This window comes from Lipotes vexillifer, unplaced genomic scaffold, assembly GCF_000442215.2.
Source record: "Lipotes vexillifer unplaced genomic scaffold, Lipotes_vexillifer_v1.1 scaffold217, whole genome shotgun sequence".
NCBI classification, from domain to species: domain Eukaryota; kingdom Metazoa; phylum Chordata; class Mammalia; order Artiodactyla; family Lipotidae; genus Lipotes; species Lipotes vexillifer.
The window spans coordinates 2,714,540-2,737,388 of record NW_006788200.1 but is presented as its reverse complement, the minus strand read 5'-3'; the positions used below and the strand labels follow the sequence as shown (position 1 = coordinate 2,737,388).

At 55.4% G+C, this 22,849-nt stretch overlaps 1 protein-coding gene across 2 annotated transcripts in view; it reads right to left on the bottom strand.

The window, feature by feature from the left end:
• The window catches only part of JADE2 (jade family PHD finger 2), a 47,501-nt gene that overhangs the window by 2,710 nt on the left and 21,942 nt on the right, over positions 1 to 22,849 (bottom strand). For both annotated transcript variants that reach the window (XM_007461364.1, XM_007461363.1), the window contains exons 4-10: positions 21,803 to 21,960; positions 17,463 to 17,623; positions 16,570 to 16,781; positions 15,158 to 15,325; positions 13,549 to 13,665; positions 11,829 to 12,293; positions 2,678 to 2,795 (exon numbers count right to left, since the gene is read on the bottom strand). In XM_007461364.1, the coding sequence (XP_007461426.1) occupies positions 2,678 to 2,795; positions 11,829 to 12,293; positions 13,549 to 13,665; positions 15,158 to 15,325; positions 16,570 to 16,781; positions 17,463 to 17,623; positions 21,803 to 21,960 (1,399 nt within the window). The remainder of the gene's footprint in view (positions 1 to 2,677; positions 2,796 to 11,828; positions 12,294 to 13,548; positions 13,666 to 15,157; positions 15,326 to 16,569; positions 16,782 to 17,462; positions 17,624 to 21,802; positions 21,961 to 22,849) is intronic.

Below are 22,849 nucleotides of genomic sequence, written 5' to 3'. Positions count from 1 at the left end.
GGAAAGAGAGAGCAGGAGGGAGATGGTTACCCCACGCAGCCCAGCCGGAACTAAGACCACTGTGTGGCATCCAAGGAGTCCTCCCCATCAGCCAGTGCCTTGCCTGCTAGGTCACCTTCTCCTGCCTCTGTGGTCCAGGCTCTGAGCCACGCGGGACCTGGGATAACTGGGGCTCCAGTGAGTCAGGGAATAGCTAGTGTGGGAGAGAGGGGTAACTGCCCTTGAGGGGCTTGGTGAGGGGCACGGGGCCACGAGGAGAGTGGAAGACCGCTTTGTAGGACCTGGACTGCAGTCTGATCTATATAGCCTAAAGGTCTCAGAACAGAGTCCTGGTGGGTGGGAAGGCTGGAGGTGAGTGGACAGGGCAGGGCCTTAAATGCCAGGCCAAGGAGCCAGACCTGAAGGTGGACAGGACACTCTGAGGAGTCAAGAGCCTTGGGTTCCACTCCTGACACAGCGGTCAGCGCCCTTGAGCAAGTCCCCTGCCTTGCTCTCCTGGTCTGCTTTGATGGGAGACTCAGGGTACACACGTGGCCCCCATATCCTTTTAAGTCCGTGACCACATGGGTCCGGGGAGCCGTAGAACACAGTGGGGCAGGGGAGGGACATGCTGTGGTGGGGCTGCCGGAATCTTCTCCCAGCTTCTCAGCCAGAGGCTGGAGGGCTTCCTGAGGAAGCGTTTAAGAGAAGGTTGAGTAGTGTGGCCCCAACTCCGGGAATCTTCCCAGCTCTGCTGTTAATTCCCTGTGTAACCTCAGGCCAGGCCTCAGTCTTCTCATCTATCACATGGGACCAGTGCCTAGATACTTCAGAGAGGGGCTTTTCAAGTCCCCCACTGCCCTCACCATGGTCTGAGCTCCTTCCAAGGGCACAAGACCTTGCACATCTGACCCTGGCAACTGCTCGGCCTCACTGCAGACATTTTCCTTCTGCCCTAGTTGCAGATATGCCAGTTTCCTTCCAGTTTCTCTAACAAGACAGCTCTGGCCTCCAGGTCTCCAAATATGCAGTTTCCCTGCCCTGTCCTTCACCTGGTTCAGCTCACAGCTTAAATACGCTGCCCCTGGGAAACCTCTAGCCCTCTGGCCAGACAGACCTCAGCAATATGCCTGTAGCCCATGTCTCACCCCACGGGTCAAGCGTCACAACACTGAGGGCATCAGCTTCAAGCAGAGGCCAACTGATCTTCTCTCCAAATGCCCTGCCCTGACCAAAAGGTGGCCTGTTGCTGCCACTCAGGTCTAGGAGCTGCGAATGTCTCCAGCTCAATGCGGGGATGCCGACCCTCCAAGCTCCTGACCATGGTTCTGGAATCCTGTGCCTGTGAGCCCTGCACACCTTACCACTCTCTGCTGCCTTCCTGCAGTTGAATGTGTGGCCACAGTGAGTCCTAAGAAGGCTGAGATGTTCTGGCAACACCACCACCATGAAGCCATCCCTGATACCTCTGTCCCTGCACTGGCACCAATGGCAGCCCCTTGGACACCACTTTCCTTTGTCTTTCCAGATGGTGAGCTCCACGAGGACAGGAAGCCTGTCCATTGAGTCCATGGCAGGGTACTCACAGTGCCCGGCACAGAGCCTGGCATCCTATCTATACTCAATCAGTGCTCGCCGAAGGAACCGACAGATGAGAGGGAGCCTGGAAAGGCTGGGCAGCCAGGAAGCTGCCATAGTCCTTGAGGTACACGGTCAGCCCTGACCTCTACATGGCTGTGACCCACCGTGACCCAGCACCTGTCCTGGGCAGTGCTGGCTTCTGGGGCCAGAGTAGGTGGTGGTTCCAAAGCGCAGTCGAGGCAGCTCAGCTCTTGGGCGGGGGTGGGGCAGTAGCAGGTTCTCAGTCACTGGCTCTGGTGGTGGCCGGGCAGCTCTCCTCCCTCTACTCCGGGCCCAGCCTGACCCACAGGCTGAGCTGGCAGTGGCAGCCCCTGGCTTAAAAATCTCTCCATCCAGCTATTTCTGCTGCATACAACTCAACATTAGAGTACCATTTTCTGGGCAAAGCATTGCCTCCTTTAACATGTAAACAGTCCAGGAAGGGCCCTGTTGTCCAGCAATATCCACAACTAATAAGTAAGACCACTGTCAGAGCTTCTTTGACCTTTGATTTCCAGATCTGTCAAAGGCATGTGATGGCAAAAGCGTAAGACAGGGAAAAAAACTGTTGGCCCAGGGCCTGAATCCTGTCAGACAGGGTCCGGGAAAACAAACACACAGGGGGGTCCTCTTCCACCTCTGGGGCAGCTGCCTGCTTCAGAATCGAAACGCAGGCACACAGGGGCTCAGGGAAGCTCGCCAGCTTGGGCCCTTCCTGCCCCAGCACCAGCACAGAGCCGCTGGGACTTCTGGTTTGTACCTGTTCACGTGCAATTTCCTCCTGAACCACTACGGCCCAGCACTGCCCGAGCGCCCTGTGAACCAGAAAGCTCCCCGAGGGCAGGTCCGGTGCCCACATTGCATCTTTGGCTCCTTGCCTGCCGACACACACCTAGGACCCCGGCAGGGCCCCACCTGGGCCTACTAACTGGATGCAGAGGGTAGGAGTAGGGGCCCGTGGCCCCTGACCCTGTACACATGCCGCACCAGGCCCCGAAGATGCACGTCCTCGCTGGGACCCAGCCCCTTGAGGGTGTGCACAGGAGGGGTGGCAGCGGCCGGCAGGGGGGACGCCTACCTCGACACAGATCCTGTTCAATAAGTTTCATCTGCAGGTGGAATATCTGCTCCTGGAGTTTGCAGATGGCGTGTTTCGTTCTCTCGCGCCTTGTCACCATGTAGCACAGATTTCTAACCTGAGGAAACACAAGAGAGGTTTTCCACCTTACTCACAAGCAACCACCCGGACCTCCCAGCTCTGAGGGGCCACCACTGCCTAACCTGCCCAGGACATCTGAGAATCAATACCCAGGCCCTGAATGCACCCTCAGCCCTGAGGTGCAATATACTTTGATCCACAACACGGGGCCAAGGCTGTGTTCTGGATCAGAGCCAGCAGGGAGAGCATCTGCGGAGCTCAGGCTGGCGACTCTGCCTTCCTCTTCTCGGCCTAAACTTCCGGGCTGAGTCATGCCAGTGCCCAAGGCCCTTCCAACGTGGGTGCCCTGCCCTGTATACACAGTGCCCCAAGGCTTGTGGGGACCTCGAGAGGTCACCAAGTTCACCCCTTGGCTCCTGTCCAAGGCTTCTTTCCACTGAAGAAACTTCAGCCACAAGCACCCGGGCAAAAACCACCTCCTATCCTGAGACACGAATGACCGGCACATGAGTACAAAGCGCTCCAGCAGAAGAGCTCTGAGCGGACAGGCCGTCCCTGATGCACTGGGGTCCAGCCCGCAGCTGACCCGTGTCCACTTGCTGCACTGGCCCTGAGCCAGGCCCACAGCTGCTCTGCTCAAGGGCCCAAGTGCACTCAGCCATATTCGGTCGGCTAGAGACAGAACTCCTCAGGGGGAAGGGCAGGGCCTCTCTGACTCCCTTAGGCCAGCTAGGAAGAGCCCCTTAGGGCCTGGGAGACCAGCTTGCTTAGCCCATGGGACAGGGCCCACCTTGTAACTGGTCTGGAAGCACCTGAAGGATGGGCCACGTTGCTCCCTGGCCACCTGGCACCTCCCTCTGCCCAGCGTGCCATCCCTCACCGGCTGCTCTCAGGGTACATCACACCTCTGGGACCAAGCCCAGGCCTCCTCCCCATCAGGACACTGCCTTGCTCTGGCAATTCTTCAGCTTGGGTCACAGTCTCCAGCAGCAACAGGGACAGCTGGCCAGAAAGTGCGGAACTGGAATCCCGGGTCCCACCAGATTCTACCTCCAGCTGGGTTCCGTCTTCAAGGCTGAATTCAGTCTTCATATCCTTAAACTGCCTGGGCATGACTTGAGAGTTCCAGAGCCCCTGCCTGTTGTCGTGTCCATCACTTCTACTGCCCTGGGGTAGCCGTTATCAGACCTCTCTGCTGGCGTGGGCCTCCTCCTCTCCTTCCTGAGCCTAGCCGTGAAGGAGACCCCGGAACAGCTGACCCAGGCTAGCAGGCCTCTGGAGAACAGGCTCTGCACGGATTCTCAGCAGCACTCCGCACCCCAGCCTAGACTGTGAACACCAGGCTCTCCTGTGGCCAGCACCTCCCCAAGGGGCAGCCACCTGGCCCAGCCTGCCCTTGCTCCAGCTCACTGGCACCGTCTGACTTCCACGCAGATCCTGGACTCCTCCCACATGTCCCTAAGCACAGGCTTGTGTTGGGCCCTGGGCTCAGCTACGAGCAGTGCCACCAGGGCCCCTTTCTCCTGAGAGCTTGCTGCCCAGCAGAGCAGAGAGATGCTGACCAAGGACTGACCCAGGCAGCCCTGACCCAGACTTGGGGGTGGTGAGAAGGTTCCCTGGAGAAAGGGGCAGATAGGCCAGGTGGGAGGTGATCACAGAGGGGCACAGGCTGAAGACAAGAACCCAGAGTAAGGCCAGGTAGGGGAGAGGAGAGCAAGGCCTCGTGGCTAGTGTCAGCCTCTGAGGCCTGACTGAGCCAGGTCAGGGGGAACTGTGGAGGGATTTGGGTGGTGGTGGGGACCAGGGAGCAGGGATGTGTAAGTGCTGAGACCCAGGAGTCATCCTTAAGGACCCAGGCCCTCCTCATCTGCTCCACAGCTGATCCATCAGTATGTCCCATCAGTCCTTCCTGGTGAACTTTTTTTTTTTGGCCGCTCTGCACAGCTTGCGGGATCTTAGTTCCCCGACCAGGGATCGAAGCCGGGGCCCATGTCAGTGAAAGCGCGGAGTCCTAACCACTGGACTGGAATACCACAGGGAATTCCCGTTCATGGTGAACCTGACTCCCTCCCATCCCAACAGCTCCCTCCACCTCCTGGACACCCCCATCATCTTCACCTGGACGGCCAGCTGTTTTGACCTCTCTGCTATCCTGGAGCAATATTCTTGAAATACAAATGTAAATCTTAAAATGTAAATCCTCCTCCCCTTGAAACCTCCAATAGATTCTGCACTGGGTTGAATAGTGCCCTTTCCCAAAATTTATGTCCACCTGGAACCTTGGATGTAATTAGTTAAGATTACACTGGATATGAGTGAGCCCTAAATGCAATGACTAATGTCCTTATAAAAGGCCATGTGAAGACATACTGAGAGAATGCCATGTGATGACAGAGACTGGAGTCATGGGTCTACAAGTCACAGAACACCAAGGGTTGCCAGCAACCACCAGAAGCTAGGAGAGAGGTATGGAGGGTTTTAGCCTCAGAGCCTCTAGGAGGAATCAACCCTGCCAACACCTTGATCTAGAATTTCTGGCCTCTAAAACTGTGAGAAAACAAATCTATGTTGTTTAAAGCCACGGAGTTTGTAGTGCTTTGTCGCAGTAGTCCTAGGAAACAGATATAGTTTTCTTCCTGTCACACTTAAAAAAACCAGAGCCACAGCTCAGAGCCTTGCCCAGTTTGACCTCCCACTGTCATCCTCACAGTCTATGTCCCACAGTTCTCCAAGCTCCAGCCGCACTGCCCTCCAGTCCCCTTCTTTCTGTGTCCAGCCCACTTCTGCCTTGGGGCCTTGATATACATTCAACTCTCGGCCCCAAATGCTCTTCAACCCTCTCTTCCCAAGGCTAGACCTCATCCTTCAGGTCTTGGCTCAAATATCACCTCCAGAGGGCATTCCTGTCCACCACAACTAAGCAGCCCAACCTTATTCTCCTCATATCCTGGTCTCTTTCCTCCTGGCAGTCATGTGGCCAAGTACGCATGGGGACAGTAGGGATGAAGAAAGGTGGATGGATTCGTGGCTACTTTGGAGGCCTAAGAACAAACCACTCAATATTTCCAGCCTAAAAACAGATCAGCCAAGGTCTACTTCCTATTAAAATACAGATGTAGGGCTTCCTTGGTGGCGCAGTGGTTGAGAGTCCGCCTGCTGATGCAGCGGACACGGGTTCGTGCCCCGGTCCGGGAAGATCCCACGTGCCGCGGAGCGGCCGGGCCCATGAGCCATGGCCGCTGAGCCTGCGCGTCCGGAGCCTGTGCTCCGCAACGGGAGAGGCCACAACAGTGAGAGGCCCGCGTACCGCAAAAAAAAAAAACAGATGTGGCTTCTTTCTTTTTCTTTCTTTCTTTTCTTTCTTTCTCTCTTTTCTTTCTCTCTTTCTTTCTCTCTCTCTTTCTCTCTTTCGTTCTTTTTTATCTTTTCCAAACACTAGAGCAAGGTTTCTCAAGGCAGGCTCAAATGAATTACTGGCCAAGATTACCCCCAAATCCCTGGGGTGGCTGGTTAAAAATACAGATTCCCAGGCTTGGGGGGATATCAAACTCTCTGGAGGTGGGGGCCCTCAAATATACATTTTACATAGCACCATGGAACCTGAGAACTACTGTCCTAGGCCAAGGGCCTCCAAAGTGAGCTGCATGGGCTATTGATTTTGACAGCTCATCACAGTATAGGAAGAAAACATTAGAACTTCTAGTGTTTTGGGGGTTTTTTTTTTGGTCCTACTAGAAATACTGATTAGGTTTGCTTTCATAATATACCATGGAAGATATAAATGAGATACTAAAAATACAATATATTGGAGCTAAATGCTCAATTTTCTTTCCATGATAAGGGTACATACATTACACAATCACTAATGTCTGGAGATTCCTGCTACGAAAGACTCTGTGAGAATCCCAATGGTGCCAACATCCTCTGGTTGGTACATTGGTCACACTGTGACCCCTTATTCCCACTTCACCCTGGAATCATCAATTACATCTCTAATTTCTCCCAAGATTCTTGGTAATATAGCTACATGTTACTGAGTGTTGTAAAACTCCTCTTCCATGATGGCTTTTGGGGAAAACTATAGATACCACCTTAGAAGCCCACCCAGGCTATCAGACTTCTTACATTGTTCTTTTCTTATTATAAAGACAAAATGTTCTCTGTAAAAAAAAAAAATCAAAGAGTACAAAAAAGAATCAAGTGGGAAAGTCCCCCTGAACTAGAGCAGGGATCAGTAATAAAAGCAGGTTTTACTTTTTGATAAAATTGTTTTGATAACAGCAAGTTTTGCAAAGAGAACCTGGATGTGGGCTGAGGAGAGGAGAGGGGCAGGGAGGACTCCCAGACAGTTGTCTTGAGCTAGAATGGACCAGTGTAGGGGGCATTCATGGAGCCTGGGGAGGTTGTGGTTGGGACAGGGCATACTGGGCATGAGATGCTGGAGCTGGGGAGGGAGGTGTAGGCTGGAGCCAGCCTCCTGATGGGGAGTAAAGCTGTGGAGCAGATGCGCAATGAGAGGTCAGACCTAGTGTGGTGAATGATCACTGGGACCAAGGAGGACTCAGAGAGGGAGCAGAATTGGGGTATCGGGGGGAATCTGGTCAGAGCATCCACAGGAAAAGTGTTTCAAGACCAAGGGCATGCTTGACTGTGGCAACCACTGCTGAGAAGGCTGGGGGATGAGGATGGAGAAACAGGAGATGGAGGCTGTAGGTGGCCCCGGTGGAAGGTTCTGGAATATGGTGGTGGCAGGAGCCTAGGCAGAGTGGGAAGCAAGGAAGTAAGAACAGTGAGGGATGACAGAAAAGGAGAGAGAGTAACAAGGGTGAGAAACCCATGACTAGAGGGACATGGGGAGGGAGGACTTGCTTCTGAAGATGGGAGAAGGTAAAATGAATTCGGACACTGGAGGAATCCTGGAGTCCGTCTCGGTGGGGGGGGGGGGTGAAGACAAGATAGATACTCCTGTGCTGCGGGGTGTGGGCTGGAAAGAAATCCCTGGGGGGCGGGGAGGGGAGGACATGGGAAAAAAGGGCAGAGAACGGGTACAGAGGGCACCACCGGGCAAGGAGTTGGAGGGTTCTGGTCTGAGGAACAGGTGAGGTCTGCTAAGAGACGGGGGAGCCCTGAGGGAGGGGGGCAGGGGTGCAGACAGGTGGTAATGCGGGAGCCCAGAATGCTGCCGGCTAGTGTACCACCAAGGCTGGCTGGCAGGCACCCTGGGGGGCTCACCTGCTCACTGCTATAGGATCGCTCCTGGTGGGCTGAGTGCCTCCTACTGGGTGAGGCTCTGCCTGGGGTGTGGCCTTTGCACAGGTGCAAGGGACTGGCAGTGAGCTAATGCCACATGGGGTGGGAATGAAGAAAGCAGGGGAGAGAGAAGGAGGAACTGAGCAGGGAGAAAGGGAGGCTGTGGTGAAAAAGGGGGATTGGGGATTCGGGGCTACTGACCCGAAGCAGTTGGAGGGGGTGACGGGGTTTGAGTGGGTGGAGGGGCTAATGGGTTGGAAAAATTCCTAGAGTTGGGAGCCACGGGGTTGACGAGCTGGAGGCTGGAGGCCACGGCTGCCTGGGACAAGATAGTTTTTGGTGGGAGGTCAAGAAGACACAACCCAGGCACTGAGGACAGAGTAAACGGGGTGTGACAACTGCCGAGGAAGCAGGTGGCGAGTGTGGGAGAGGGCAGGACCTTCCTCTCCTGGAGAGAGCTATGGGGAGTTCCTACGTGTCCATCCCCTGGGGCATGTGTGTCTGAGAGCTGCCCCTGCCCTCTCGGCGCCTCTCAGGCCAGGTAGAACCTTCAATAAACTCCTGGTAACCAGATCCAGAGCCACAGGCAGTGAGGCCCCACGTAACCCAAACTACCAGCATGGTTGCTGGGGGACACCAACCGGTGTTTCTTGGGCTGATCGCTGATCATCAGAGCTGCAATTTTTTTGTCAGCTGTGAATAACTCTGGGAGGCTGCAGTGGCCATGCCTTCCTGTGATGCCTGCCACAGCTGAGGCCTAAGGCTGAAATTTTAGGAGAGCGTATCTTCTAGGCTGACCGTAAAATGGGATTTCATGCTGGCGGTAGCATGACCCCTGCTTCTCTCAGCGAAACTCCTGCCTTGGGAGGCAAATCAATCAGGGAGGATGCATGATTCCTGGGCCTTAGCACTGGGCCTGCCCTTTCAGTCCTCCCTGGAGCCCGCCATCCGAGCAGCCCACCCTTCTAAGAGACAGAACAGCAACAATAACCACCACTAACAATGGACGGTAGTGTGCTAAGCTCTATCCCCCATCTTTCCTGGGATCTAAGGTCAGCTAGATCCTTATTCCCATTTTACAGGCAAGGAAACTGAAACTCAGAGAAGTAGAAACTATAACTCAGAAGGCACAAAGCTGGAAGTGCTGGAACTGAATGTAGACCCAGGCTACACACAGCCTCAGTCTCAACCCCTGCCTTGAATCCTCGATGGATCCGGCCCAAGCTGGCGTGGTGCCCAGAGACAGGCTGGATACTCTTGACTGTTGGCACAGGGTCATGGTCAGAGACTGGGCCTGCTGGCCAGGCCACCAACAGTCATGGGTCTTTGCAGAAAGCCTCCCCCATGGCATAGTTCTCGGCCCTGTTCACTCACTCGAGTCACCAACGCATGGCCGTGAAGAGATCTGAGGCTGGACCGGAGGGGGTCAACTGGCGCGTGGCTGTATGACTTCCTCTCCTCAGCCTGCCAGGGCTGTGCGCTCCCTGGCCTTGCACTCAGCTGGTGCCCTTCAGCCCAGCCTGGAGGCTGCTGGAGAACAGCATTTCGACAGGGCCCTCCTGAGCCCTAAGAAGCTGCACAGACGCCAAGGCTGGCCCTGCCTCCTCTTCCTGGGGAAGAGTGGACCAACTCACACCCGACTTTGGAGGGCTTTGTGCCTCAACCAAAGGGGTCTGTGAGGCACAGACCCAGGAGCCCCAGAGCTATACCTCAGTATCCTAGCCCATGACAACCTCAGCCGCTGGCTTCACCTGTACCAGTTGACGATGGGGTCGAGAGGTCGGGGGACTGATAAGGGGGTACTTTTGCCCAGGAAATGTACAGAAGAGAGAATAAGCCAACAACTCTCTGACAAACTCCTCCCCTATTCAGGCCCCAATTCAACTCAACTCTAGAAAACACACATTCCTCCAAGGCTTTCTTCACCTCTCTGAGCCCCACCTTCCCCATCTGCTCCTTAAGGATGGCACCATCTACCTCTCATCTCTTTTTCCAGGATGATGGTTCAATAGGTGAGCCCGTCCCCTGACCCCTCCATGCAGCCTAGCCAGGGCCAGACATGTGGGCTGAGCAGCACAGACCAGGGAGGTCAGATGTGATGAGTCGTTTGGAAACAGGAGGGCTAAAAGCAGGATGTCTGTACTCAAGACCCTGGGGGTGGAGACTCGAGGGTGGCCTGAGGACACGTGTGGAAACAGCTCTGGTCTCGGAAGGATTTGTACCTGATGGCCCTGGGAGACAGGAGGCGACCTGGGCTACCCAGGAAGTGGTGACCGCAGCGCAGGTGGCCCTGCTCTCTGTCCGGGCTGGAGCCGTGGACATTTGGTGACCCCCCTGCCCCCCACCTTCTGACCTGGTGGCAGGCTGGCTGCCAGGCAGTAAGCTCCTTCCCAGGCCAACAGGGTCATTTCCACGTGACCAGGCCTCAGGGCAGATGCGTGGGGTGCAGGAGGGTGGAGAAGCCGGGTCCAGTTTCAGAGCCTCCACCTCCATGCCCCCCTGCCCCGCCCCGCCCAGCCCACAGCACAACATCTGCTGAATTGCTCTAACCATATTCTACAGACTCGCCAACCGAGACGTGCCTAAGCAAAGCAGCTTGCCTTAAGTCACACAAAGCCCCCTTGATGCCTCCACCCCGGCTGTTTCCCAAGCATGGCCTGGGCAGCGGGCAGGCATGTGAGTCTGTGTCCCCCTGACATGACCCCTCATACTCCTAATCCTAGAACTGAATGTCCCCCAGCGGAGAGGCCAGAACAGCACCTGGGGCTCAGAGGACTGGATCAAGGACTTGGAACACCCTGCTTCATCCTTGGGGTGCCCCCAACTTGGGGGGTGGTACTTTATCAGCTGGAGGAGTCAGGGGAGGGGTACCAAAAGAGCCAAGTTCGAGGGCACGCTCCACAGAAGGCAGGACTCTTTCCCCTTCTTTCTGGGAGGAACAGCAGGCATTAGAGGCTTTGGGGGGCCTCCATGCTCTAGGAAAGCAACTCTCACTGGTCCCCAACCTCCAAGGCCCAGCCCAAAACCGAGGTGTCTGCATATCTTCCTCATCTCACTCAGCCCCAAAAGCGATGCGCCTGGACCAAGGCAACATCCCCTGCCTCCCAGGGCACAGCTGAGGGCTTCTGGCCAACCCACTCACTCCATCTGGGCCCTGTGATTCCACCTCCAGGGTGAGCGTTTGGAATCTGCAGCCACAGCAGGAGAGTCCCCGCTTAAAACACTTCTGCGGCTTCCAGACACACTTTGGTCCACCCAGCCAGCCCCATCCTTCCACTCCACACAGGCCGCAGCTGGTCTCCAGCCCGTGTCTCTGCTCAGGCTGTTCCCTCTATCCCGCACCCCCAGGAGCTGCACTCACACCCGTCTTCCCTGCTTTGGCCCAGCACGTGCTTATTACACTGATTGAACTCACTTGTGATTCCCAGCTCCTCCCCTGCCTCCGACTCTAAGCAAAGCACGTGTGTTGGGACTAGGCAGGGCCCACAGAGACCACCAGGAGTCAGAAGCTTGGGTCCTTGCCCCAGCCCTGGTGTTTCCCAGCCTCACAGTCCTGGCAGGGGCCCCACCCTTCATCAGGCCTGCAAAAGGGCTGGGACGAGAGGGACTCAGAGACCCCAGAGCTGGATCCTCCCCTGTTCCACAAACTCTCAGTTACCCCAACCCTGTCTGAGACCCCGAGGCCCTCAGCGCCTTGGCCAGAGCTCACAGTGTGAATCCTGGTGAACCATGGCTGCTCCAGGGCAGCGAGGGAGGGGTGGAAAGGCCTCCTGGGTAGCCCACCGGGCAGGTGGGTTGGGGGGGCGGCAGGGGGACTCACTCTCTCCAGGTCCTGCCGCAGGTGCGTGAAGAGCTTCAGGCGGCGGTAGAGGACGTCCTGCTCCTGCTGGGCCAGGTTGTCCACCTCGTCGGTCTTGGGCATCAGCAGTGGCTGGTTGGCGTTGGCTTTCCTCTTCAGCTTCCAGTACTGGTAGATGAAGTCGACCAGCACCTCAGCCAGGTCCAGGCGCTCAGCCACCTCGGCTGGCTCCACCAGCTCATAGAAGTCTTCCTCCAGCTGCTGCAGCCGTTGCTTGCGTAGGGTCACCTTCTCCAGGTCCTCGCTGGCCGAGCTGGGCTCCACGGGTTCGGACGTGGTTTCACCCCGTGGGCCCCCATCACTGTGCTCCTGGCAGAACGACTTGAACTTGACCTCGTCGTTGTCTGCTAATATAGTCCTCATTTCCAGGCTGTGGTCAAAGGCGCATGTGACGTGGAATGCCGTGACGCAGGAAGGCATGGAACACTAGAGCGAGAGGAAGGGCAGCGTGAGGGATGAGGGGAGCCCTGGTGGGAGGGAAGAAGAATGTGGGGCATCCCCCAGGGTTACACTGAGAGTGCAGAATGCTGGCGAGACCCTACACAAAACGGCACGTGCTGCCGACATCCTGCAGGTTGTGGAGGGAGTCACGGAAGATGGGAAGGGGAGCTCTGGGGGAGCTGGACAGCATCATATACCCCGGGGAAGTCAACAGTCAGATGACTGACAATCCCTCTGGGGACAAGCTGCCCTTCTGTGCGGACAACGACTTTGGATCGGAGGCATCGAAAGAAAGAGGCTGTTGATGGGTCCCTGCCTCCTCTGCTCCTGCAATGTTATCTAAGATGGGGAGTTGTGCCCCTCCCTTGTCCTCTGGGAAGAGGGGCTGGAGTTGGGCCCCTTCCTTCTTCTCCTGTCCAGGCAGTTAAGGGCCAACTCAGGGCCCGAGTTACCTGGGATGATGGCTGTGGGTAGCTGACAGCTGTTTCAGCAATAACCCAGCGAACTATTAGTGGCCGTTTACGCTGCACTCACAAACCATTCTGAAAGTCTTATAAATGGGTGGAGGTACATCTAGTGTTTACAATGACAACTGTTCCTGAAGAGACAAGGGAGAGAAAGGGTGACCCTCCCACTTCCCAACCTATAGGCCAGGAGCATCAATAGCACATGGGAGCTTGCTAGAAATATGCAAATTCTTAGCCCCACCTACAGATCTACAGAATTAGGACCTCTGGGGGGTAGGCCAAGCAATCTGCATTTTAACAAGTCCTCTGGGTAATACTGATACGCCCTAGAATTTGGGAACCGTTACTGTCAACAAACTAACACAGCCCTGCCATGTGTAGAGAGAGCCTGTTAGCTTAGTTGGAGGAAAAGTTTGATTCTTACCCCTCTCACATGTCAAGTTTGACATCAGAAGAGAGGTCAATGTATTTATTAAGCCCACAGACCCTTGCTCTTGGGGAAAGCCCCCTCAGTACTGTAACGGGGTGGTGAGCCTGGCTCCCCAGGCCTGTGACCCATGCCTAGTGGAACTAGGGATGGAGGAGTGCCCGGCAGGTGGGGTGCTGGCTCTGGTCCCGGTCCCAGGCACGTCAGTGCTTCTGTCTGTAGCACCATGGGGCAGGTGGAGGGTGCTGGCAGTGGCCTGTTTTACAGGGTGTCCCAGACACACCCCTCTGTGTAGCTGGCTCCTACATGGGCTCCCGGGCAGCAGCGGGGTGAAGGGGCTGTGTACCTGGATGCAGGTGCCCGTGCACTCCTTGCAGAGGCTGCAGGACAGAGCCCAGCGGCTGGCTGGGATATGCGAGATCTTGGTGATGGGCTCCATCTTCTCGGGGCACCCGATGCTGACCTGGGGCAGGACACAGGGAGCTGCATCAGGCCTCTCATCCCCAGCCTGCCTCCAGGGATCACCTAAATGGGGGGCCTGTCTGCTGAAACCAGGTGGTGGGCAGACACGGCAGTGGGAGAGTCCCAAGTCCTTCCTGACTTCCCAAGTTGACCATGTTGTGTTAGTGTGTGCTCTATAGCGGCTAGGCTTAAACTGTGACTGGGAGAGTGCGCTTCCGTGTGTGTAACTGACTGAGTGTATGTGTGCCTGTGACTATGTGAGTCTCCAGACAGAGATGCTTCCATGTGCAGATGAGTACATGCAAGGTCCCCCTCTCTTTTGTACCTCAGGCTTTTGTTAATAGCATCTTCAGAGTTCTTATTAGAACTTGAATTTATTTTACTTATTTTTCTGGGTGGCGACTATAGGTCCCCATGGTAGGATCTCTTCTTGGGGACCTCCAGGGCTTTCCTGGCCAAGGGGGATGTGCCTTTGTTTCGCCCCTCCTATGGGGACAGGGCTATAACCATGCCCATCTCCTGGGCACAGCCCACTCCTCAGCCCCAGAGGCAGGGTACATTTGCCTTCCTACTGCCCATGGCTGAGGAGGGAAAAAGGGCCCCTGTCCAGAGATCCTGAACCAAAGAGCCCCCATGGTAGGTCCTTGCTGATCCTCTGTGTCCCTGCTGTGCCCAGACCAGGTATACTCAGAGGTAGTCCCAGACTTCAAGATGCTGATGTGGCGGCAAGTGACTATTGCTGACATAACCACTATGATCACAGAAACCTGTGATGTGGGTCCCAGCAAGGACTTTCAGACTGCGAGCCCAGGAAGGGGAGGGGCCACCTGCTGACAGGGCCACCTGGCTTGCTTCCGGGCACAGGCAGCATTGGAGTGGGGCCTCATTCTGGGTCAGGGCACACAGCAGGGAGAGAGCTGAAACGCCAGCGAATGTCAGCATTTCACATTTCAAATAAGACAGGAGCCCAGGGCCTCTGCTAACTCACTGTGGGCTCAGCCCATCGTCCATGGTCCCCCCCTAGACTCAGACCTGGGCCCACCCCCCCATTCCAGCCACAGGCCTACTCTCCAGTTTTCATCAGGCTCCCCACCTGATTTCCTTTTAGGTCATTTGGCTTATTTTCATTTTAAAAAAAGCACTTGACTTTGGTTGGGACCACCGCCTAGATTTGGGTAGACCCACAACCTGCTTTCCCCTAGAGTCGGCTGCCTGACTTCTGTCCAGCTCTCACACCTCCACCTGGATCCCCCAGTGGCTCATAATCCCATTTTCCCATGGAAATAGCCACCCAAGTTCTGCCTAGGTCCATGGGTAAAGTTCCCTGTGGGCTGCTGCCTGAGCTCTTCCCAGGCTCGACACCTGAGATCCGCCATTTAACGTGGCCCATCACCTTCTTTTCCTAGTGCTCTGCCGTCGGGGTTCTGAGTTCTGTTCAGACCCACTTCCCCACGGCTGTGCCCCAGGGCCGCCCCAGCCCCACATCTGCCCACCTCAGGAATCCACAGAGCGCAGCTGACGTGCACCCACTTGGTCCCACTTCTAGTGGGCTTCAAGGCTCCTCCTCGCTTGGGGCAGAGCAGGCACTTCGGCTGGACGCCCAGGGCACACGTCCGGCACAACCAGCTGCCTGTGGGCACCTTGAGGATCCCGTAGCATGCCTGGGGAAAGAGCAGGGTGGTCACAGGTCAGAGGCATTGGCCAATCTGCGTCTGGTCAGCATTCGGCTACAAACAGTCCTAGCCCCAGCCCGAGCTAGGAGCTACAGAGTGACACTGCTACTCATCTCTGCCAAAGAGATCTCCTAAGGGACTATAATGCAAGGGCTCCAGGGATTCTCTTTGCGTGGGTTGCGTGTTGAAATTTCACCATCTCACAGTCCTCTGTGAAAGGGCTCAGCTCTGCCCTCTGCTGGGAGGTCAGTCACTTCGGCAGAGGTTCCTAATCAGTGATGGATTTCAGGGGCATCCATGAACTCCCTTAAATTGAATACAAATTTGTGTATGTATGCTGCCTGAGGACAGGGCCCAGAGCTTTCATCTTTTTTTCACAGGGATCTGTGATTGGGCACCCTTCTGGTAATGCCTAGGGCTTATGGACCTAAGAGCTGCTGGGTATAAGGGATGTAGATGAATGAGGAGGGTGGTGCACTGCCTACCAACCTGCCAGCCAGGTGAAGCCCTTTTAAGCTCCCTGGGTGCTATTCCAGCAGAAGTGGGTAAGGGAGGGCCTCAAAGTTAGGGCCAGAGTGGGTTCACTGGGTTCCAGTCAGGTCTTCTACAAACAAGGCCCAGAGATACCCCAGACCTATAGCCTTGGGGCCCAAGATCACGAGGGGAGCCTAGTCAGGCAGTACCTGGTTTATAATACCAATACTGTTAACAAACACGAACAACTCTTACTATACCGTTCTAACCAAATGACTCATAGTAAGGAACTTAATCCTCACAACAACTTACTTTTATTTATACTTGAGGAAACAGAGGCTCAGAGAGATTAAGAAACTTACCCAAAATCAAATAGCTTGCAAAGGGCAGAGCCATGGTTTGAAACCAGGTGGCCTGGCTCCAGGCTCTGCTCTCGATCACTACACTGTGCTGCCTCGTTGTAAGTTCAGGATGGTGAGGAGGGGGTAGGGTGCTCAGTGGGGAGAATCTGAGGGAGGCCGGCAGGACAGGACAGAAAGACCATCCAATGGGCGTTACTCAAATCTGGCTGAGGGGGCTGAGCCGAGGGGCCCTGGGTATCCCTGGCACCACGGGCACTCACGCCATTCCCTTCCACCCCCTTGCCCTCCTTCTTAGCGCCCCGTGCCCACAGTGCTGCTGCACCCCTACAGCCAGGGTGACCGGGTCAGGCAGGGGCCTGCCCGCACAGCATGGTGACGGCAATGGGGGCTGCCTACCTGGTGCACGCAGACGTTGCATTTGTCGCAGAAGACCATCTCGTTGCCATCTTCACCCTCGGGAGAGCGGCACACGTCACAGACGACATCCTCATCATACTCGATGCCCAGCCCCTCCTGCGTCTCGATGGCCTGCGCCATGTTCTGGTGGCACAGAGTCTCCAGCTCCTCCAGTACGCGCTCGAGCGTCAGTTCATCCAGCTCTGGCCTCTCTGTGAGGACAGCAGGGCAGGGTGTCAGGAGCCTGGCCTCTCAGGGCAGATGTACAGGAGGGTTTCCACCCATCCGCTGGTTGCGCTATCTCAGGACCCCAGCTCCATGGTCCAAAAACTGACTGCGCTGGACCACGCAACCTCAAAGGCCCCCGGGGCCTGGTGTGGTGCTGTGACTCTTCAGACACTGCTTGTGACCACACACATGCTTGTGTGCACACAGATACCATGGAAGTGTCTCTGGGATGCAGCCGGCTCCGTGGGGAACCCACTGCTTGAGCTATGTGTATGGGGGGACCTGGGAAGGTGGCTGAATATGGCACAGCTGGCCCTTCTTGGGACATGGTGGGCTCCAGCCAGAAGGCCCATATACCAACTGACCCTGTGGCCCCATTTGTAATCCTAGACTCCTAGCGCTCACTCAATCTTCATGCAACAGTCACACTTACTACAATATTCCCCCGAACCGTATAAATGACATATGCTATTATTGCCTCCATCTGAGAGCTACAGAAATTGAAGCATAATAATCAGTAATGCAGCAGGGACTTTCCCCCCAGCCCTGTGTAGTGCCAAAGCCCAGTGATGGCCACTGCCCTTCTGAGGGTGAGGATGCTGGGGTTCAGAAGAAAACCCTCCTTGGCCTGCCCCCACCCCATTCTCAGCTGGCGGGTCACCTACCCATCTCCCTGAGCTCCGAGTTGATGAGTTCCAGCCAGTAGGCGTCAATCTCGTCCAGGTCATAGCGGCTGCCCCCTGGCCAATCAGGCTGGGAGCCCTCACCAAGTTCGGAGCCGCTAGGGGACACCTGGGTAGGGGGGCCTTCCAGTGGTGGAAGAATCCTAGGAAATCAAGAGAAGGTGTGAGGGGAGGGTGCCCTCAGCCTGCTACTCTTGCTGGGTCTGGGGGCCTTTAGTAAGTTGGCCAGCCTGGCTAAGGAGCTAGTGGGCAAGTGAGGTGTGAGACTTTGATGCCGAGCAGGGCCCACCTCCTTCCATTCCCTCCTCCCACCTGCCCACCCTGCAGAGGCTGTAGGAGGCATTCCAAGTGCTGTCCTGGGCAATGCCCAGTGCCAGCCACTTTGGGACCAGGCGGGTAGAGCCAGCTGGCCTCCAGGTCCTTCGGCATACCCCTCAAAGCTGGGGAGAGGCCAGGGATTGTTTCCAGGCCCTCACAAGCTCTGGCCCCTCCTCCACCAATAGCCTCAGGGGCACTGAGGCCAGGGCTCCTCTGGGGTGAAGAGAATGCACCTGCTACAGTCTCAGGGTCACACTCCAGGTCAGCCCACCCTCAGGCCATGGCTCTGCCTCTGAGGCAGCTTGGAAGTGCCCTGACTGCAGGGTGAGGTCTCCAAGTCCAGCTCCACCACTTAATGTGTGACTCTGGGTAAGCCACTTAACCTCTCTGTGCCCCAGAAAATGGGCTAATGATAACAGCACCTACCTTCTGCAGTTGGCATGAGGATTAAATGGATGAACACATGTAGAGCTCTTAGAACTGTGCCTGGCATGTAGTAAGCACTATATTTGTGTGAGTATGTATTTTAAGATATACACTTTGCTTCTTCTGAAACGGAATGAGGGTGTTTTGCCTTGGGAGAGCACAGCTTCCTCTCCTGCATCAGCTGTGTGCTGCCCCTCAGTTCCTGATGCCAGTTCAGAATGCCAGCTCTTCCCACCCCCCACCAGTTGCCATGGTTATTGCTGCGGAGCCTGGCCTCCATCTGGCCAGCCCTGCCAGGGCTGAGAGGCCCCTTACTTGCCCGAGAGGCCTCCTGGGGTCGAAGGCAGGGCTGCCAGGGGCTGTGACTCAGCGCCGACCGGGGAGGAGAAGGCAGGGCTTTGGATGCACAGACGTGGCTCAGCTGTGGGGGGGGCTCCTGGGCGCCAGGAAATGCCCCGGTGTCAGCAAGGGGGGCAGGAAGGATGAAGGAGACAGGGAGGCAGAATGGCCTCCAGGCAAGAGGGAGGCCCAGAGGAGACTGAGGGAGACAAGGAGAAAGGGAAAGGGCCTGGCACCACCTTTTCCCACATGAGATGCCCAGATTAAGGAAGGTCTTAGGCAAAGATAATGACGTGATGCCCCCCGACCCCCAGATCATTCCAAATAGCAGGAATATTAGTACTCTTGGTCCTACAAAATTCTGCCTTTCCTCATGAGGCTCTTATTTAAATTAACGTATTCTTTGAAAAACACCGTAATTTTGCCATGACCCTGCTTTGTTTGTGCCCCCGGCATATGCTTAGCTGGGGTTTTGGATAACTCTTGCCCGAATGCCCACCACCTACTGGCATAACTACCCACACTTGTGTGCTCAGTCAGCTGCCACCTGGCCAGACCTCTTGGGGCCAAGATCACATTCCTTTCTCTGGGAAGCTGAGGTTAGAGGGCTCACAACAAAAAAGGCATTTCCTGTACTTCCTGGGGCTCCCATCTTCATCTGTTTGGCCTCTTCTGGCTCTGACTATGGAGGAAACACTCCTATCAAGGGTGGACAGACCTTACCCTAGGCCAAGGCCTCAGTCTCAGCTGCAGCCGGTAAGACTGAGGTCATCTGGGAGGAGGTGGATGGCTGGGCTGGGATCTGGAGAAGGGGAGGGCTCTCTACTCCAGGAGATCAGACAGACACCAGAGGTTAGTTTTGCCCTGGGCTGAGTCTTTTGGCCACACCGAGGGAGGAGTGTAGGCCCTCCCTCAATTCATGATCTGAGAGTGAGAGGTTCTCATTATCCAGAGAAGTTTCAGACCGTGAGGTGGGCAGACCTGCTCAAGGGCCAGGGAAGACTGGGCAAGGAGAGAGGGATGGAGGGAGCCAGGGTAGCAGCAGGGAGGGCAGAGTCAGCAAGCCAGGGTGATCAGGGCATAAGACTTTCTTTGGGCCACACAGGGGCAACCCAGGGCTTGTTCCCGTGGCCTGTGTTTTCCCGGCCCAGCCCACAAGGCCCTGGCGGCGGTCAGGCAGGGAATTCCCCAGAATTTCCTGACTTCCTCATCTATAGAATGGGGACAGCAATATGCCCTTTAGAGAGCCAATATGATAATTAAATGAGAAGATGAGTGTTAACAGGTTCAGCATAGCAAGTTCTCAGGAACAGAGTTCCTATAACAATTCTGAGCATGGTGGCTGCCGTGCTAGCTTCCAGATGAGGGCTGTGCAGTGGAAGGCACCCCAGAAGATGTAGGGACCAGGCTGGAGGGAGACAGGGAAAGATGGGGCACAGAGATATCTCCACGAGAGCATCCCTCCCCCTCCAGTCTATCCTCTCCAAAGAGCATGGATGGTCCAGGAGCGCCTGGCTCCTGCCAGCCTAGAGCAGCCATGTGTATGTGGGGAATGTACCTAGTAGAGCCAGAGCTGTCTGAACACATGCTCTCGTCTTGATGTCAACAGGTAAAACACCAACTGAAGCCAAGCTACTGGTGTGGAGGCATCTGCAAATAATTACCCAGGCTGGCGGATGTTTCTGGAACCACCTGACACTGACATCAAGGACAGAGGACAGACTGCTGGGCTGAGCCTAATCAGGACTCACTCCTCTCTGCCCAGCTGGTGGCCCACCCCTCTGCCTCATTATTCTGGGCCCTTGGCATGCGAATTCTCATTTAACCCTCACTACCACAGTACCAGGCATGTACTCTTTTTAGACCCATTTTACAGAGAAGGAAACAGGTTCAAAGAGGTCAGTAACAGTTCTTCCGTCTGCAGAGCTGAGGGTGCGAAACTGGCTAGGAGGCCGACCCACGTTTTTGGCCCTGGGCAGAGGATGTGTAGAATAAATTCTTTCTCTAAATCCCACACACACTCCCGTCCAGAGAGGCCTGGAGTTTCCCTCATTCTCAGAGGGCTGAAGACAAGAGCTGGTAGGCATTCAGCCCTTGGGAGCCCGGGAGGCTGAGCACTGCCCAACACCCAGTCCTCACTGAGCACCGAGTGAGGCTTAGAGTCCGCTTCGCCTCTGTAATCCCATGCCCAGCACAGGCCTGGCATCAGGCAGGCATTGGGTGTCTGTGAGCCAGTCATAGGTGTGGCTGCCAGGAAGCAACAGTGCCAATGTCAAGGGAGGTGACAGCTGAGATCTTTGCCCCAGGCCTGGTCAAAATGGGCCTAAGCGAGAGCCACAGCGCTGCCAAGGCCGGGAACGAACTGCCAATAACACAAGCTGCCCAGCCCAGGCAAGCTGGTGGGCAGAGAAGGCCAGGACAGTAGGCCCCTGTGTCCCAAGACATGACTTGGAGGGTTTCCCGGGGTGCAGAAAGAAGCACTTGGCTGAACTCTGTCACTGGATGCAAGGCTTACGGCCACAAGGCCACCTCCTGACAAGAGCACCAGGCGTCTCTCTGACCTACAAGAGCAAAAGGCACCAAAGCCCAAAGAGGACTCATCCCTGAGCCAACCCTGGCCCAGCCCTGGCAGGAGCGCCTCCTCAGAGTCTGGTCATGGCAACTGCTTTGTGAACATCTGATGTGTGTGCCAGGCACTGGATTCCCTCCTGCTAAGAACTCCCTCAAAATGCTGAAGAAGTCAAGAGCGTGGCTTATCCCTATCTTAAGGACTAGTTGAAAACCTGGAGACTTCCCTGGGAAGATCCTCTGGCGGGACCCGGTCTGGATCGACATCAAGCTAATCCATGGCCAGTTTTCACCAAGTGCTCACGTGTGCCAGGTCCTGTGTCTAGGAACTGCCATGCATCGTTTCTCTACATCATCTCGACCACTGCATGGGGCAGGTGCTATTGTTATCACTCCCATTTTACGCACAAGGAAACTGACTCCCAGGGAGATTACATTTCTGGCCCAAGGCCGCAATGAATATGACTGGCAATTTGAACCCAGGCCGTCTGGCTCCAGAGCTGAGCCCAAGCTCAAAACCTTGGCCCTGCAGTATTTCTGGAACACTGCAATGTTTTTTAGGGCAAAAGAATCTAAGAATAGAGACGCACTAGAAAGGAATCCCTTGACTGGCCCTAGCCTCCCCTTCATCCCCTGCCTACGGCCCCCCTGGCCTGGGCTTCCCGGCTCACCTCACCACGGGCTCCGGAATGGCCTCTGCCCCCGCAGGCACCTGCACACCTTTCTCCCATTCCTGTCGCCATGGGTCTGCCAGGATATAGTAGTCATCCGGGCTGAGCTGGTATGAGTCTGGAATCTTCATGGCTGTGATCAAGTCTGTCCGGAAAACCTGTAGGGAGCAAAGGTGGAGAGAGAATGGCTTCAGATTGCCTCAGTGTGATCTGCTTCACAGGCCAGGGCAGGAAAAGGCAAAGGCAGAAAGCCCACTCACTCAAAAATAAGAAGATGGCACAAAAGCAGTAAGTACAAGAATGCATCTTCTCTGAACCCAGCACAGTGCTTTGCACACAGAAGACCTTCAAGAAATGTGTTGGACTGAATTTATGTGCTCTGACCTGCTCAAGGACAGAATTTGAGTGATGGACGGTAGTGGACCTCAGAGAGAAGAGGAAAGACTTTTGCCGAGAAAAGCAAAAACAGTGAGGAAACATCAGACGGCAGAAAGGCTTCTGTGAATGCAAAATACTGCCGTGAAGTAACAGTTCAGAAATTTCTGCTAAAAATTCAAAGTTATGTTTGCTGTTGCTACCACAGTCACAAGCGTCAAAGAGTCCAGGCAACTACGTGCCAGGGCCTCGTGCAGATAGCTGAGGGAGAGCCCCGGGTTTGGGGCAGCCCAGAGAATAGCCTCTCATGGGTGAGGGTCTCCATGGTCTCTCAAGAACAAGGATATCGTGATGGCCTCTATGGGCAAAAGAAACTAAAGAAGAGTGGATATATGTATAACTGGTTCACTTTGCTGTACAGCTGGAACTGACATAACATCGTAAATCGGCTCTACTCCAGTAAGAATTAAAAAAAAAGAAAAAAAAAAAGAACAAGGATACCATGAGCCCTGCTCGGTGGGAGCTCTGAAGTACCATTCTCTGTTTGTGATGGGGTAGGAGGAGTGTGTTGAATTCCTTCTCAATCAAGCCCATCCAAATTCCCTCAGGGCCAGGCCGTGACTGGACGCACCCTCAGGCTTTGGTTTTCTTTTGAGCACCTGCTCACTGGGG